The following is a 17,741-nucleotide window of genomic DNA, read 5'->3' as shown; positions in this document are numbered from 1 at the left end:
GCTCAGGTCATGATCTCACGGTTCATGAGTTTGAGCCCTGCGTCAGATTCTCTACTATTAGCACAGAGCCTGCTTCAGATCTTCTGTCCCTCCACCCCCCCCCACCCCGCTACTTCTCTGCCCCTCCCCTGCTCATGCTTTCTCTCTCAAAAATAAACATTAAAAAAAAAAAAAAAGAGTGAGCTTCTGCCTGGGCCACTTTCAGAATAGAAGGGATCTAAAACCATTACCTGGTAGGCCCTGCACACACACCTGGGAGTGTGGTCTGGATCACTTAGGCACTCAGTAGGGGTGTTGAACCTTGGGCTCATCTCAGAGAGACAGTCAGAATTTGCATTTCAAAGGGAACAGGGATTCACTCATAGTCCCCTGTCTAGACTCTTGGTTCTCATCTCCCAAATCCATGCTCTCTGGGCCCAGGTTGACTGCCCCACCTCTTTGCAGCTCCCGGGAGCCAACACCAGCCCAGAGGAGGAAAAACTCCACTGGCCAGCGCAAGCAGGCAGAGGCATGCAGGGTGAACTGCGCGTCTTCATCCACCTTGGACTGTCTGGCCCGGGTAGTGTCTGAATGAATTGGGGGGCTTGCTTGGGCAGGAACTCTGTGGGGGACTTAGTGGCAGCATGGGGCCCTGGACACTCTCTTTCTTGCCCTTTTCACTGACCTCTCTTTGTGAGGCTATTTCAGACGCATTGCATTCCCTCCCCCAGGCTGCAGATCTCTGTCCCCATATGGCGACAACCCAGAGTGGTCACAACAACCCCTACGAGACTGGGCAGACCCTCAGGCCACCATTCCAGCGCCCCGATCCGGGAGGGCCTGAGGAGAGGGGGTGTGTGCAGCACGATGCTGGGCTCCAGGGAGAAGCACCCAGTTCATGTTTCCGCTGCTGCCCACCTACTGTACCTCCGCCTCTGCTGGGGCGCCTCCGCTGGCTCCTCTCCTCGTGGCCTTGTCCCCACCCCTCCCCCACACCCCACCACGTTGTTTTGGTGTGTGTCCCTTCCCAGAACCTCAGCCTCTCCTTTCCTTTTCCTTGCAGAGTTGCTCTTCCTGTGATCCCTCAGGCCCAGCCCGCCCTTCTGGGGCCCTCCCGGCCTTCCTCTCTCCCAGGCCCTTCCTCCGCTCTTGCTATTCCTGGTTGGACCAGCCTCTCCCATTGTCCATTCCCAGGAAAGGGCTGTCTTGCTGGTCGGAGTTGAGGGCGGAGTGAGGGACCTGAGCCAAGAAGAAAGCTGGTGCCGGAAGCCCCTGCCTGCCCCCACACACCCCCAGCTCTACTCACAGCAAGGTGCCCCCACCCCCACCCCATTGCCAGTGTCATTTTTAGAAATCTCACTTTCTAAGTTAGTCAGCAGCAGCAATCTGACACCCACATGTGGGGGCTGATGACTTCCCGACTGCCTCTTCTAATTTCAGTAGACCCCAGAGGTGGGGCCCGCAGGAGTGGGGGAGCCACAGGGACCACTGAAAGCTTCCCAGGAGCGGCCTGACCTGAGGGCCTGGGAGCTGTGGTTTGTCACAACTTGTGACCAAGGCTGACTGCCTTTGGCCGGAGCAAGGTGGCCAGGTTCCCAGGAGTACTTCTTGGGAGCAGACAGCTGACGCTGCGGAATCATGGCCCACTATTGGCAACTAGAGGAGCCATGTTACCAGATCCCTGGGAAGATAAGCCAAGGCTCTCTGTAGACGACCTTCAAGCATCTCCCCTCTGCCTTTTCTTGCCTGGGCTTTGTCTCGATTTATTTTCTCCCCCTTATGTCTCCCACTCCACCCCCATTCTGTTTTTGTTATTCCTAAAAGCACATAGCTCAAATGGGGCCAAGGTAGTTTTGGTATATACACAAACAGATGTTCAGGTCAAACCTAGATAAATTCACACGTGGCAGGTGCAGGCACTGAGCATCCCAGGCCTTTCAGAGTTGGAAGATGTCAGCTGAGAAGGCCTCAGACTGGCTCCCTGTTTTACCAGCAGATGAGCTGAGAGGTTCACAGTGACAAAGACACAAGCTTTAGAGATCTCTGGGGAACCGGCTCGGGATGAATTACAGAGAGACAGTATGATAGATGAAAAACTTTTAATTCAGACAGAACTGGGTCTAAGCTAGGCTCTGCCTGCTCCTAGCTATGTAAGCCTCAGCCTGTCGCACACCCCTTGGTATATGTGGCATTCCACAGGGGAGACCCTCTGTCAGCCCCGTGCAGATGGAGAGAGGGAGATGCTGTGATCTTTGGGGGGGTGGGTTTCAGGGGTTAATGAGAATCTATGCTGTATGCCTTGGCACTCCCCCGTCCCCCACCCGGGGGAAAAGGCCATAGGCCTGCCAGGGCCAAAGCTGGCCCCCTCTTGGGGGGGAGGGCAGTGCTGGGGACCTGGGGACTGGCCTCCTACAGGAGAGGCAATGGCTGTAATACAGGCAGGTCTGGCTGTGTGACTTTGGACAAGATTCTGTGCCTTCCTGAGCCAGGTGTCCTTATATCTGATCTTTCAGGGTAGTTATGGGAATGATGGATGACATTGTGAAGGACTTAGTTCCCAGTAACTGGTGCATGGGAGGTGCTCAATAAAGGGCTGCTCATTAGTACGTTCAGAAGAGAGCTTGCCTCACGATGTCCTTGAAGATGGAACCTGCACAATCCTGTGCACAGATACTCCTTGCTGCCTGGCAAGGACTGAAGTATGAAGGACTGTGTCACCTGTGGCTGCTGCCCTGCGAGGCAGGCATGGTAGCGGTCAGGGCATGGGATGCTGTAGGGGGGCAGGGCCTGGCAGAAGTCTCAGGTGCAGAGGCAGCTCTAGTGTGAAAGTCCTGAACTTCGGGGTCCATGTTCCTCAAGAGGCTTCAGAGGCCTGGAAACCTCCAAATGATGTGCAAAATGTGGTGTCTGTGGGGACAGCTTTCAACAGATTCTCAAATGGGACCGTAACTAAACTAAGAACCCTTGTTCTGGATGTCAGGACATCAGGCATGAAGACGCACTGGAAGAGGACATGGCGGGTGGGGTCGGCTCAGCCCTGTGCCCTGGATGTGACCAGCTGATCTTCCCCCCATGCCTCAGCCGTCAAGTGCGAGCCAGGCTGGGACTTCAGTGCCTTACCTGGGCATCCACCCTGCCATGAGCTTGAGGTTCAGCTTCACTTGGTTTGGGGTGTGGGAGAGAGACCAGGGCCGTGGAAGTTGGGGTGAGGAACGGTAGGGCCAAACCTCACTGGCGGCTGGCTCAGGCCTGGGGACCTGAGGTGCTGAGGGTGTTAGGGGGTGGGAATCATAAGGACCTGGGAAGGTAAAGGCAAAGGAAATGAAGCAGGTCTACTGTACAAGCCTCTGGAGCTCCTTCTCATCCACTGGAAAGTGGCGCATGTGCCTGAGGTCTGCCCCTGCCTGAGTGGGCTTGACCAGATAGTCATCAAATGATCTCTCTGGGCCTTGGGTTCTAGCCTGAGGGTGATCACTGCAGGCTCTTACCTCAGAGCCTAATGCAGAGACCTCAGGCTGTGTCCCACAGAGGTGTGGCTGTGGGTGTTCTCTCTCTTTCTTCCTTTCTCTCTCTCTCTCTCCTTCCTCTCTCCCCTCCCCTTCCCTCTCCTCCTTTCCACTTCCCTCCCTCCTTCCTTCCTTCCTTTCTTTTCTTTCTTTCTCCTTTTATTATCTGTCCCATCTTTTGTTTTTCTCATAAATCACTTAAATCATTTCTAGAAGCAGATAGAGTATAAATAGAAAAAAAAGGAAGGAAGGAAGGAAGGAAGGAAGGAAGGAAGGAAGGAAGGAAGGAAGGAAGGAAGGAAGGAAGGATACTTGTTTGCAGGGAAGATACCGGTCTAGAGAAGGTAGGCTTTCAGTCCTGGGATGTTTTGTTTGTTTTTCTGAAAGATATAATTTCTTTTGGTAAATCGATTTTGCTTGTGAAAGACAATGTGGAACATTTGTAAAAAGAAAAAAAGAAAAGAGAAATTGCTCATAATTGCATTATATAGACATCGTAGGTAGTAGGTTGTATGTTTCCTTCTAGTCTTTTCTTACGTGTATACATTAAAACTCTTTTGGTATTTGTACTATAAATGGTAACCAGGTTTCTTGCTTCACCATGTAGCATATATAACATGGACAATTTTCTGTGGCGCTAAAAGCCCTTTATAAACATTTAAAACACTTCAGTTCCCCATAGTTAGACATTTAGACTCCCCATTTTACATCATTATGAGTAAAGCATCGACAATGTTTTTGCCCATAAAGTTCTTTTCAAAGTTAAGATGATTTCCTTGAGAAAGATTCAGAAGCCCACCTGAAGGGAGAGGGGGCTATCTCTGCAGCGTGTCGGTGAGAGCGTGCTGGGGACTGCATGGGGCTGCCATTGTCATAGGCCCTGCAGAGACAAGGGATGAGGCAGACCTCCTCACAGACCCCTGTGCGAGCCAAGTGACTTAGGCACTCAATCTGTGGTTCTTGGTGGGGTGGAAAGAAAGAAGAGTCTTCCCAGTGACTCATCCATGGGGCTTGGGCAAAGCCTTCATATACCCCCCTCTGTCAGAGCTGCCATGGGCCTCCTCTGTCAGAGATCAGTGGAGCCCGATGAGGTGTTTCTGTCCCGCACGGCTGGCTTGCCCAGCAGGCCCACAGCCCTGCGTTCGGATGGGCTTGCAGACCTGTGCAGCATTCCAGCGTGGCTGAGCTCTGCTCCAGGGCAGGCTGGGCTTGGTGTTCACCTCAGAAAGGCTAGTCAGTGGGGTCAGCCAGCGGATAAACTAAAGTTAACTCAGCCATTATTGCTTTTTTGTTAATGAGGGGAAGACCAGCTGTGAAGATGCCAAACCATTCAAAACTGTTGCACAGTCCTTGGGATTTGATGTCTCAGGACAAATTCCGCATTCAGGCAGAAGAAAGCAATCGACAGTGATTTTAAGTCCTGACCGGACTCCCAAGGGTCTCTTGTGCTTCACTGAGCTTTCATTTTGTTATTTTTTTAAAAAATATTTTTCCTATTAAGTTATGAATCTTGGAAGCCTTTCATTTCCAAGCCTTCACTTGGAAGTGAAAAGTGCTGGTGATCTCACTGGGCTCATGAAAGAGCAGGAACTCTTTTGTGGATTGAGGCCCAGGGGGAAGCCAAGCCCTGAGGTAGGTGGAGAATGATCAGGCAGGAAATTCTGTCACCACGGCTCCAGGGGTCGGCTGGAGTGGTGGCCAGACGCCCACCCTATGTGGTGTGGGGGCTGAGGGTAAGGGAGTGGGACTGGGTTCTCTTAGACCGTAGTTAACAGACACAAACCAACTCATTCTCAGAGACGAGATTCAAAAGTAGAGTCTGGAAATCCCGGATGTTCCTGAGCCTAAGAATACTTGATCTGGATCTTAAACTTCCACAACCCACTAACATGTCACAGATGCTCTTCAAAGTGACCTCCTTTGACAAAGAAGCAAAATAGGCTTAAAACCACCTGAAAAATTCTATTGAAGTCAGTGTACAAATGTTTAAAATTCTTTGAAGAAATTGGATCTGAGATGTTCTTGCTACAAAGCAGCCTATGAACAAGTCAAGCTGAAAGCATGGATTCGAGATGTGCCCACAGCCAAGAAACAAGACAAAGAGTCTTCTTAATTTGACCCATATTTGCAACCTGCCTCTTGTGTGCCAGGCACAGTGCATGACTCTGGGGGCAGACATTTGTGAGATTGGATTTCTTGCCCCAAGGTGTCTAGTTGGGGAAAGGTCTAATATGGCCAGTGATAGTATGAGGACACCTAGGAGGAATTGATTCTGATCAGGAGTTGATGTAAAAGCCAAAGGAAGAAGCATTTGAGATGGGCTTTCAAAGTGAGCATGACAATGGAGCATCTGAGTGGCTTAGTCAGTTAAGTATCAAACTATGGCTCAGGTCATGATCTCATAGTTCATGCATTTGAGCCCCTCATCAGGGTCTCTGCTGTCAGTGCAGAACCCACTTCACATCCTCAGTCCTCCTAGCCCTCTGCCCCTCCCCCCCTCTCGAAAATCAATAAACATGTTTAAAAAAGCAAGCATGGCATCGATGCTTAGAGATGTGGGAAAAGGTTCTGGAAGGCAAGGGACACAGGAATGGACACTACTGGTGCTCTTGGGGAGAGTCATTTTTGTGACTCCTGGGCAGAGGAAAGGCAGGAAATGGTGACATGTCCCCTGGTTGTAGAGGGCTTTGATAGTCATCTTAAGGAGTTTGGTGTATATTCTGCAGCTAATAGGAAAAGTTTTTGAAGAGGGAAAGTAGGTTAATTTTTTCAGTTAACAAAAAATACATAAATATATGCTCAGTGAAAGATTTCAGCTATACTGAAGTCTGTAAAGAAAAAAAGAAAGAAAGAAAAGAGAAAAAGAAAATGCTCCCCTTCCCAGAGGTTACTACTGTTCTCCTTCAAGTCATTTTATCCACCTGTATCTATAGAGAAAGATTACACAGAATCAAGCCCTGAAGTGTTAAGGCTGATTCTGTCAGACTTCTTCCTTTTTCTCTCTCTCACACACAGGCCCATATCTTTTTTTTTTTTTTAAGTTTATTTATGTATTTTGAGAGAGAGAGAGAGAGAGAGAGAAAGAGAGCAGGGAAGGGGTAGAGAGAGAGGGAGAGAGAGAATCCCAAGCAGGCCCTGTGCTGTCAGCACAGAGCCCGATGCTGGGCTCCATCCCATGACCCTAGGATCATGACCTGCGGCAAAATCAAGAGTCAGACACTCAACCAACTGAGCCACCCAGGCACCCCAGCCCCCTACCTTTTAGTATTTAAATTTACAGAAGCCAAGACTGTAATCTAGGGAAGGCTGCGTGCTGTGTCTTAATCACTTGTCTATTTTGCTCTCCTTTGTGTTATTTCAGAACACGGTTTTGTTGGGTATTCACCAGAACTGCTACAGAACAACACTCTGCCCGATTACAGCCCAGGAGAATCTTTTTTCACTGTCTTCGGGGTGTTCTTCCCAGCAGCTACAGGTATAGTAATTTGGATTCTTTTTCACTCCCACATTAGGGGTATAAATGCCTGGTTTCTAAAACTCAGAATCATAAGCGGCCTGCATGTGCTCCTAGGATGTCTATCTGACTTTAGAAATGGCTTTAGCTTTGACTGAAAAGCTATTAACGGAGAGTTTACTTGTTCATAATTCCTTTTTTTTTTTTTTTTTTTACAAATAGTTCATTGTCAAGTTGGTTTCCGTTGGTTTCCATACTTGTTCATAATTCCTGAAGGCTCCAGCATTATTTATTCTTCCTTACCCTCCATACCTATATGGCCTAACCTCTTGGCCCAGTTAATAGAGGAGACATATTTCTCCTATGGCTGAGCAGGATGGATTCCTAAGCAAGATAAGCTTCCCCTTCCACCACAGAATGGGTGCATACTTGGTCTAGAAACTCCCCTTCTCTCTACCCCAAACTGTGTGTCTTCTCCCAGGGGGCAGAGAAATGCTATTGTCTTCTCCCTGCACTGGGTGTGGGTGAGATCAGGATCCCATGGACGATGAATGAATCTCCTTGCCCTACGTTTCCCATTTTTCTGGCTCTACGGTGGCCAGGGAGGAGCTTTCCAAAGCTGAGGTCCCTCTAGAACTCTTGTCTTGGGCTCCAGGCCTTGGCCTGGAAGGTAGTAAGCAAACATGTGGACCCAGTGATTGTAAGAAATAACCATTTGCTAGAGACTGGACTTGTCCCGGGACACAGACTCAGAGAAGCAATTTACTCTTGATCAGGCCACATCAGTGCCCTGGAGTGTGGCTGATCTGTCTCTGTGTCCTCCCTCTTCTCTCTGCCTGCCTACATGTGGCTCTTTCCTTGCTCATGATCCTGTCCTCAAATAAGATAGGGATAGAAAAAGAGGAGGAGCTACTAGCATGTTGGAACTTTACAAGCCTGCCCGTGACAAATGCTGGCAAGCATGTGGAAAAAAACTGGAACTCTCATACACTGTTGATGGGAATGTGAGATAGTGCAACCATTTGGGAAAACAGTAGGATGATTTCTGAAAAATCGAATAGTCTACAGCCATAGCGCCTTAAATGTGTCAGATCTTGGAAGCTAAGCAGGGCTGTGCCTGGTTAGTATGTGGATGAGAAACTGCCCGAGAATACCAGGTACTACAGGCCTAAAAGAAAGAAACTTAAATATATACCCAGCCATTTCCTCCTGGTTATCTACTGCAGAGAAGTAAAAACATGTAAAGACTTGTGCCTAACTGTTAAAAGCGGCTTAATTTTTAATAGTCTCAAACTGGAAGTAATTCAAATATTCATCAACAGACAGATAAATTATGGTATAGCCATCCATGTAAAACTACTCAACGATAAAAGGAATCAGCTATTGATACCTGCAAGAATACAGATGGATTTCAAAATAACAGTGATACATGGGGCACCTGGGTGGCTCAGTCAGTTACGTGTCCCACTTCAGCTCAGGCCATGATCTCGCGGTTTGGAGTTCGAGCCCCGCGTTGGACTCTGTGTTGACAGCTCAGAGCCTGGAGCCTGCTTCCAATTCTGTGTCTCCCTCTCTCTCTGCCCCTCCCCTGTTCACACTCTGTCTGTCCTTCTGTCTGCCTGTCTCTCTCTCTCTAAAAAATAAACATTAAAAAAAATAATGGTGCTGTGAGAAGGAAGTCAGAAAAAAAACAAGTAACTTTTTTAAAAGATAAAATCATACAAAACTCCATTTATATAAAATTCTAGAAAATGCAGACTATAGTAACAGAAGGCAGACCAGGGGATGGGGAGTAGGGGTGTGGGGAGCAGGAGGGAGGGACAAGGAAATTTCAGGGCATGAAACCCTATTCTAGTCTACGGTGATGGATTGGGATTGACAGGTATATTCCTGTGTCACAACTTTCCAGATTATGACACTTTAAACATGTGCAGCTTGTCATATGCTAGTTACACCTCAGTAAAGCTGTGTCAATGAAAAAAATTAACAATGTTAATCACCTTTAATCAACTTTCCTGAATCTCACTCTGGCCTCTAGCAATGCTTGTTTTCTCTGCTCTTCACAGTCAAACACTAGAGCTTTGTGCTCCTGCCTCCCGTTGCACTTGTTCACACTCTTCTTTTGGAATCCTGAGCCTGGTTCTCTCCTCAAATGGCTCTTTTCAGAGTCTTCAGTGGCTGCCATGCTGTTCAGTTCAACAATCATCTCTGATTTCTCAGTGTATTCAACTGGTCACCTCCACTTCCTCCTTTACCCTTGCCTTCTCTGATGTAGCACTTCCCTTTCTGCCCCCTGCCTTTCTCACTTGCCTGTATAGGTACATCCTCTTCTGCCTGCCCATTAAATTTTGGGGTTTATCAGGCTGTGCCTACATCCTCTTCTCTTCTTTCTCTACAGTTTTCCTTAGAATCTCATCCATGCCTACTGTTCAATGACCGCCCACAAGACGGATGACTCCCAGACTTGTGCCTCTAGCCCAGATTTCTCTAAGCTTCACATCATATATTTAGTTGCTTACGTGACATCATCTGTTGGGTATCTCAGACCCAACATGTTCAGAACCAAGCCCATCCCACCCACCCCCCAAATGGTTCTTCTCCTTTACTCTTGATCTCAGGAAATGGCATCTCTATCCAAACAATTGCTCATGCCAGTAATGGGAAGTTATTCATGATCGCGTCCTCTTTCTCACCAGTACCCTCCAAGTCCTCCTAAAGGAGGTTCTCCTTTACTTCCTACTTCTCTCCACCTCTCCGACCACTCTGGTCTAAGCCTCATCTCTCACTAGATCACTGCAGCAATGTCCTACCTGACCCATCACCTTGACCCCCACCCCCAGGCTGGCCACAGAAGTGAGCTCGGAGCTAGGCCTCAGGAGCGGCAGGTAGAATCTTGGTATGCAAATCCAGATGTGCCAGAAGTAGTGCATCCTTTTCATTTTTACGAAGCGAAAAGAGTCATTCTCTTGTCTTCATTCTGCCAGGATGACTGAAAGCGGATGTCAGTCATTCATCATGCCTCTACCTTGCCCTGTCATCTTGTTCCAGGGTCTTAGGGTCTCAGCAAGTCCCAAGGCATGTCTGGCTTTTCATCCTTGTACACACAGCCAGACCCTCTTCGTGTCCTGTCTGCACATCTGTCCAGGTACATGCTCTCTGCTGCTTCTGAGCCACTTTTAGGGATCAGAAATTTGAACTGGGGAGCCCTATGCTTTAGAGTGTACGCACTTTCCAGGCCCTCCTTCCTGGGATCTTGTGGGGTCCCCACTGTGCTGACAGAGAGTGGGCCCCACATTCACACTGCTTCAGATCTTATGAGCCTTTATCTCCTTGCCATGAGCTCCAGGGGCAACCTTCTGTAATAATATGGCAGTCCCTCCTGTCCAGGGCCAGCTTTATGGGCATGAACCTATGCATTCACATTGGTGAATCCCACGCTCAGAAGGGTCCCCTGCTTGGAGTAATGATTTACTTTTGCTAAAATTCTTAATAATGTTTTGAATGAGGGATCGCACATTTTTATTTTCACCGGACCCAGCGAACTATGTACCAAAGTCTATTCTTGTCCACCAGCACCCCCTCCCCCCTGCCCCCATGCTTTCCCCACCCATTTTGCGGTTTCTTTTCTACCTGCTTGATTCTCTAAAATCTCCTAAGGGTTCAGGCTTTTGAGAAACAGAACCCAAAACAGGGTGCAGGCAAATTCTGCTTCCTTCTGCTATGTATCTCACTCAAGGCAATAAAATATAGGTCAACTTCCTCTTGAATGGGCAGAAAAGGCAAGAGGGAAAATGAGCAGAGGGAATTTTTTTTTTAAGTTAACATTTGAAACATGTTGACCTGCCCTCCCTCCCCCACACAGGCAGAGCACACCTTCAAGAGACTTCCCACCTGAGCGTTTCCTTGGGCCTGGGCCCGGGTGTCAGGGTGGCAGTTACACCTGAGGCAGCGCTGTGGGCCTCCTCGGCTGGCCACCCTGCAGGCGGCGTCCTCAGGCACCCCCAGGAGCTTGTGTCGGTGGTGTGACCCTGCTGGGCCCCTCCACACTGCTCCACGCTTCCCCTCCTTTGCCTCTCCAGGCCCTGTGTCTTAGAAAGAGAGGCGATGCCTGGTCTGACAGGGGTGCAGGGAGGGGTGCCCCCCCTTCAGTACTTCTCCCTCCAGCAAGGAATTGGCAGCAGCCTGAGGTTTGAAGAGCCACACAGTGGTCCAGAGTCTGAGCGGGAGTAACGTTTGAGATCCACTCGTTCAGCTGCTCTCAACTAACTTCCTTCCTTCCTTCCTTCCTTCCTTCCTTCCTTCCTTCCTTCCTTCCTTCCTTCCTTCCTTAATGTTTATTTGTTCCTTTTGAGAGAGAGAGCGAGAGCAAGCGTGAATGGGGAAGGGGCAGAGAGAGAAAGAGAGAGAGAATCCCAAGCAGTCTCTGCATTGACAGTGAAGAGTCAGCCACAGGACTCAGTCTCACAAACCATGAGATCATGACCTGAGCCAAAGTCAAGAGTCAGACACTTAACCAACTGAACCACTCAGTTGCCCCTCACCTTTTCTTTTTAATCCATATTTATTTTTTATGATGATACTAAAACCCTCACCTACACTAGAAATTCCAGTATGCCTCCCTGGACCAGAGAGGGGTATATTTGTCCTTCCTTTGAGAAAGATTGCCACCGAGAATATTTGTCAGGCTTTATATTCTGCAGCTTAAATTATGAATACATTATTTTGTAAAAGTCCAAATATAAAATTATAACATTGAAGAAACTATCTACACAGGCTTTTTGTTTTACTCCACCCCTCTCTGGAGATGTGCTCCCCTGTCTCTCCCACCACCCCTTGGTCTAACCAGTTTGAGAATCACTGATCCTTTACGTGACCAACTGGGGAAGGAGGAGCACAGACAGGCTTATGAAGGATTGCTAAAGGTCACCCAGCTAATTAGTGACCGGAGTTGGGCCACCATCCTGCTAGGGAACATTGCCTCTCTGGCTCTCTCTCTGTTTTGCAGGGGCCCCAGTGTAAACACGGTAGGCAGGACGAACAATTTGTATCACTTGGCTTTCCCCTGGCAGATGTTCTGTTAAGCTATGAAAAGCATGGATGATTGGCAGTTTCCATGGTGACGGATTTGCCAAGGATTAGCTCTGAGTGAGTCATGGCTGGGGCTCCCTCCAACGCCATCCTCTTCTGGAACAAGAGAACCTCCAGGCTGTGGAGAGGGGAGAGGAGTTTGGAAGAACAAACAGAAGTCCCCCCGCCTTGTGTCCCCATATCCAGTCAGACATATTATTTAAATTACTTCAGATATTTTATCTCAAGGGCAGGACACTTCCTGTGAGGGGCAGCTGAAGACTAGGTTTCAGTGGCTTCTCTGGATTTATGAAGCATGTCCTTTTGTCCTTCTGTCCTTCTCCCCGTAGTCCACCACACCCTGTGGTACTGGCTGCAGGGTGGGGCTGGGACCTTGGAGTAGATTCTGCATTTGCTTTGTTTCCTAAAGTACTTTCCTTCTCCAAGCTGCACCACCAAACTTGCCCTGAGAAACAAATATCCACCCCCACAGAATGTTTTTTCTCTCTCTCTCTCTGTCTCTCTCTCTCTTTTACATACACACACACACACACACACACACACACACACACACAGCCATCCAGGGATCAGGAACCATAGTACATGGAAGAACTAGGAAAGGGAAGCTCCCAGAGAATGGGGTCCACAGGTTTAAGGAAGAGAAAGCCTCAAGTAAGGACAAGCCAAAGTTGGGGCTCACCCCACTGCCTTTGGATGAGCAGGAACAAGAGGAAAGAAGGAAGCTTTATAATTATCGTACATATTTATTTTTATAATTTTGTTTATAGAATTAATGTATAATTTTATCAAAATTATTATAACTATCTATAATAATTATTAGCATTATAATAGCCTACTATGTGTGGAGCTGTGCTGAGCGTTCTCCATACAGTCTTCACTTAAACCTCACCACAGCTCCAGGGGCTTTCATTAAGCACAGACTTACCGTGAAGGTAATGAAGCCTAGGCTTTAGGATCCCTCACTTGCCTGAGCTCCTGCTAAAGCGCTGTTTTAATTTCATATTCATAAGACTGTGTTGTTGTTTTTTTAATGTTTTTTATTTATTTCTAGGAGAGAGAGAGAGACAGCGTGAGCAGGGAAGGGTCAGAGAGAGAGGGAGTCACAGACTGAAACAGGCTCCAGGCTCTGAGCTGGCAGTCAGCACAGAGCCCAACGCGGGGCCTGAACCCACGAACCGCGAGATCATGACCTAAGCGAAAGTTGGACGCTTAACCGACTAAGCCACCCAGGCGTCCCTAGACTGTGTTGTTTTTAAAGTGTCAGACCCCCTAGAACCTGGACCCCTCCGTGGGTTCCGTTATTATTCCACTTTACAGATGAGGGAACAACACAGAGAGGTTATTTCCCCAAGGTCACCCAGACTGTAAGTGCTGAGCCCGGTTGCTTCCCACCTACTTTGAAGAGGATGCTGGAAGAGGGAATGCACGCTTGTCTGGAGCTGCCCCCGACCCAGAAGCCAACAAATCTGGCATTTAATTGAATTGAATCCTGGCATTTAAACATTCCATTATTTGACACTGTCTCAGCAGAAGCTCTAAGGCATCGAGAGGGTGGGGCCTCACAGGTTCTGCCTCAGAGAATAGAGCCAAGAGGGGCAGAAAGATTCCTGCAGGAACAGCTGAGCAAACCAACCAATAGGCGTGGGAAAGGAGTGGGTTTGGAAATCAGGTGGAAGGTAAGGAGAGACAGCCAGGGTCCTTAGGAACCCAAGGGATCCCCGAGTGAGGGAAGGAGCCTGTCTTTCCCGAGTGGACATTTATTTAGCACCCCCTAGGCGCCAGGCACTGTGCTCAGTGCCTATAATGTTCATTCTGACTTTAACAACAGTCCTGTCAGATAAATAATCATATCCCTATTTGTAGATGAGGAAACTGAGGCTCAGAGCCACACTGCCTCCAAACAGTAACAGACTGCTTCCTTCAGCACAAAAGGCAGCAGGTAAGATGTGGGGAACTTGAGTGCATGGATCTTCCGCCTTAATGACAGAGAAAATAATAAACTCAGGAACTTAAAAGAAGAAAGAAAATAGGCAGCAGAGACACAATTAAGCTATAGCTGAAGGAGAAAATTAAAGGTTTCTAAGAACACAGATTTGGATTCAAAAGCACCCAGGAGGAAGTTTAGAAGCTCCTTGAGAAAGAGTAGTTCCTTAATGAACAACTAACAGACACCAGAAAAGCCTAGAAAAACTATTAGGCTTTTTCACCCCTTACGAATTCTCATTTTCAGCAACAAATAAGAAACTAGGGTGGGAAGTGGGATTGTGATGGCAGGCAACAAATGAGGTCTTTGATGTGAGTGTGCTGTGGTTGACTGCCCCCCCCACCAGGACATGACCATTGTCTTGCAAATGTTGGCCAGTGGTTACTTGACATTTATACTGGTTCTTTTAATCACGAATTTATTTTTGAGATGTAGAGAGGATGAGTACCTCCCCTGACCATCCATGCCTATTTTTAGGTAAGATATTGTAGCCAGGGCACCAGGCCCATGCCCCCTATTCACCTTGTGACCCCCACCCCAACTATAGGCATAATGTCAATGCCCAGGAGACTATGGATGACGCTGGAAGTTTAGCCTCATCAACCTAAGCTGGCAAGGTGATGGCCAACACTGTCTCACGTATGTATAGCACCTGAGACAATAAACATGCTAAAGGGCATGTTCCAACTAGGGTGGAAGACCAAGTCACAAGGCTTCACCATATGAAGAAAGCTGTTTACCAAAGTCACATGGTACCTGTCATCCTGATGCAGGGAGAAATGTGGGTTCAGGTAAAGCAATTCACTGCTTCCTGGAACTGGCAGTTTAAGACCTACTAGGAAGGGAAATCCCCTGGTCTGGGCACAGACTAGCCATTTGGAACTGGTGACGAAAATACCTGTGGGTAAACCATTGTGTATTGCTGATCATAACTGATAAGTTCAGCTTTCTTGTGGGGGAGGTAACCCCAAATTAATCATATAGTTACTCGATTATAAAAGGGAAATCCAAGAGAAGCATGGGTGTTAGAAATCAAGAAACCGTATTACATAGTGGAAAGGACACTGACTTGAGATCAGGAAACTTGAAGACAGTACTACAGTTAGTTCGAAACTTGTGCAAAATCTCTTCTCCTCTTTGGGCCTCAGTTTTCTCATCTGTAAAAATAAGAGGTTGGATAACCTCTAGGACACCTTCTAGCTTTAAGAATTGTAGATTCTAAGTAGTCATTTTAAGCAGTTTTAGGAAGCCAACCAAGAAAAGTATAAAGATTAAATAGTAAATGTAAAACGGACACAAGTGTTTCCCAAACTGTGTTCCATGGAACACTAGCAATGAATAAAGTTTTTCATTAAAAAAATGTAAAATTGTTTAATAAGTTTTGGGAAACCCTGTGTGTTACATTTCTCTTCTAAGAGATGGACAATGAAAATTAGCATATTGTAGGCACTGGTTAACCTTATTTAATCAAGATTTTCCCAAGCTTTTTTTCCCCTTTAATATCTGTGAAACATCTGGACACTAATGCTGTGGGAAACAGTATTTGTTCTACTACACCCACCCTAAATTCAGCTCTAGCATTAACAGTGATATCTTAAAATGGCACCAGAAACAGACAGAAAGCCAAACTAGAGAATCTCTATCATACTTGACAAGCATGGGCAAACAATTACTAAATCAAAATGATTTTTCTAGATCCAACTGACAAGCAGGAAATTTCTAATTCACCAGAACAAGTGATCATCTGCTCGGGAATTGTGTAGTCACGCAAGGGTGGAATTCTGGAAGCGATAGCATCAGTGTGCAAGCCAATCTAACAGGTGTGCCCAGATCACTACAGTAGCCTGGCAGGAATGACCCGCCTAGCAGGCACTTCCCTGTCTTTGATGCTTTGTGTCTGTGGTACTGACTACCTACCTTCCGGCCAACTTCCTGGCTGTCTGTGTTCCTGAGGGCAGCCTTGTCCATGTCTATCCTTTCTGCTCCCACTGACCAGGATCCCAGTGCACCCCATACCAGGCCAGCTCGCAAGACCTAAGATCAAAGGTTGGGTCATGGACTCTGAGGGATTCTGGGAGAAGAAAAGGGCTTTTGTTATGAATACAGAACCTGTTTGGAAGCAGGAAGCAATTAGGCTTAATCAATCACTTTCCTAGACAGAGCATACGTATCAGTGGGTCTTTGTAAATGATCTGATGGAAGGTGCACAAAATGTTGTGACAAACTGTAGGTGGTACTAACATGGCAGACTAATTAGCAGTATGTAATTTCACATCAATGCCATTTATGAATGGGCATAAAATTGCTAGGGGCTGGGGGCAGAATGAGGCCATTGTAGATGGTGGGAGGCAATGTGGCCAGGCAGGTGAGGTGCCAGTAAACTTGGTGACAGGTGGGGACCTTTGCAGAGGTCAGAATTTAGGAGGTCCAAGAAGGGCTGGTGTTAGTGGATGAAGTCAGTGGGGTCTGGGAGTCAGGTGAATGTGGAAATTTGGCCAGAGATGCCCTTGGCACCAGATAGTTCTGGCAGTGGGCAGTGAGCCCTTAGTCTTTGAACAGAGCCTCAGTGACAGATCTGGTCCCAGGAACACTGGTCACAGTGAGGCAGGTCCTGGGCATCCTTTTTTGATCCAAATGAGACCTACACATGACAAAAAAGAAAACCCTACAAAAGTGCTTATAATATAAAGCAATAGTGTCTCAGTCTACCCATTACCACCCCAGATACCCCTCCATGGGAGCAACCACTTTCAATCATTCATAGCACTTTGGGAGCTAGCTGTATATTTACCAAGCAGTACGCTTGAATCTGTAACTTGATGAATCAAAGACATGATCTATTGACTCTGTGTTAAGAAATAGAGTTTAGCTTACTTACATGCTCCTCCATCTACTTCCTAAATTTTGATAGTTAACATTGCTTTTTTTTTTTAATTAACATTTTAACTTTAAATAATATTCTTAAACCTCTGTTATTTTATCAATTTTGGGCTACATCCCTTCATTCTTTATTGTTGGTGTGGGAAATTGAGATTCTGTGTTGTGTTTTAAGATTAATGTATTAGAGTCATATTTATTTTTATGTGCAAAATATTTTTACAAGGAATACTTCAGTTATCTTAAGGGAATCCCTCATTGTAAGGGAATCTGCATAATCTTTTTATATTTGTGATCCCCTCCTCCCCCCTTTTAGCAGCAGGCAAAAGTTTATTAGAGTATAAGATTAGAAAGTAAGAGTAGTAGCCAATTCGGCTGAGGTCATGATCTCAAAGTTTGTGGGTTCAAGCTCCATGTCAGGCTCTGTGCTGACAGCTCAGAGCTTGCAGCCTGCTTCGGATTGTGTGTCTCCCTCTCTCTATGCCCCTCCTCCATTCCTGTTCTCTGTCTGTCTCTCTCTCTCTCAAAAAATAAATAAAAAAATAAATAAACATTTTAAAAAAAAGCAATAGTAGTAAGAAAGCTCTTTGTAGAGGGGACATTCAAAAGTGAATGCCCGTATATTTGTGCTTTAGAGCAATATCAGGGAAGCTATAACAAGTTGATTATTAGGAGGTGAGTGGACAGAACCCTCTGAAAACTTTCGTGTACAACTTTAAGTGAACAGATACAGTTTCACTGACACACAGACACACAGATGCTCAAATCTATTAAAAAACTTTTTGGTCTTAAGTTTACAAGCCAGCAATCTTTGTAGCTTCAAAGACAAACTGCTCAGTATTCTTAGAAATTT

At 46.9% G+C, this 17,741-nt stretch overlaps 1 protein-coding gene across 3 annotated transcripts in view; it reads left to right on the top strand.

Annotated features, from left to right (window-relative positions):
- The window catches only part of SLC12A8 (solute carrier family 12 member 8), a 139,081-nt gene that overhangs the window by 75,575 nt on the left and 45,765 nt on the right, over positions 1–17,741 (top strand). For all 3 annotated transcript variants that reach the window (XM_039253015.1, XM_039253014.1, XM_039253016.1), the window contains exon 6: positions 6,847–6,960. In XM_039253015.1, coding sequence (XP_039108946.1) covers positions 6,847–6,960 — 114 coding nt within the window. The remainder of the gene's footprint in view (positions 1–6,846; positions 6,961–17,741) is intronic.

The sequence above is a fragment of the Hyaena hyaena genome, unplaced genomic scaffold, assembly GCF_003009895.1.
Source record: "Hyaena hyaena isolate Hyena2069 unplaced genomic scaffold, ASM300989v1 scaffold_434, whole genome shotgun sequence".
Taxonomy (NCBI): domain Eukaryota; kingdom Metazoa; phylum Chordata; class Mammalia; order Carnivora; family Hyaenidae; genus Hyaena; species Hyaena hyaena.
Note: the sequence above shows the minus strand (reverse complement) of the source record. Positions and strands in the feature narration are given on the sequence as shown.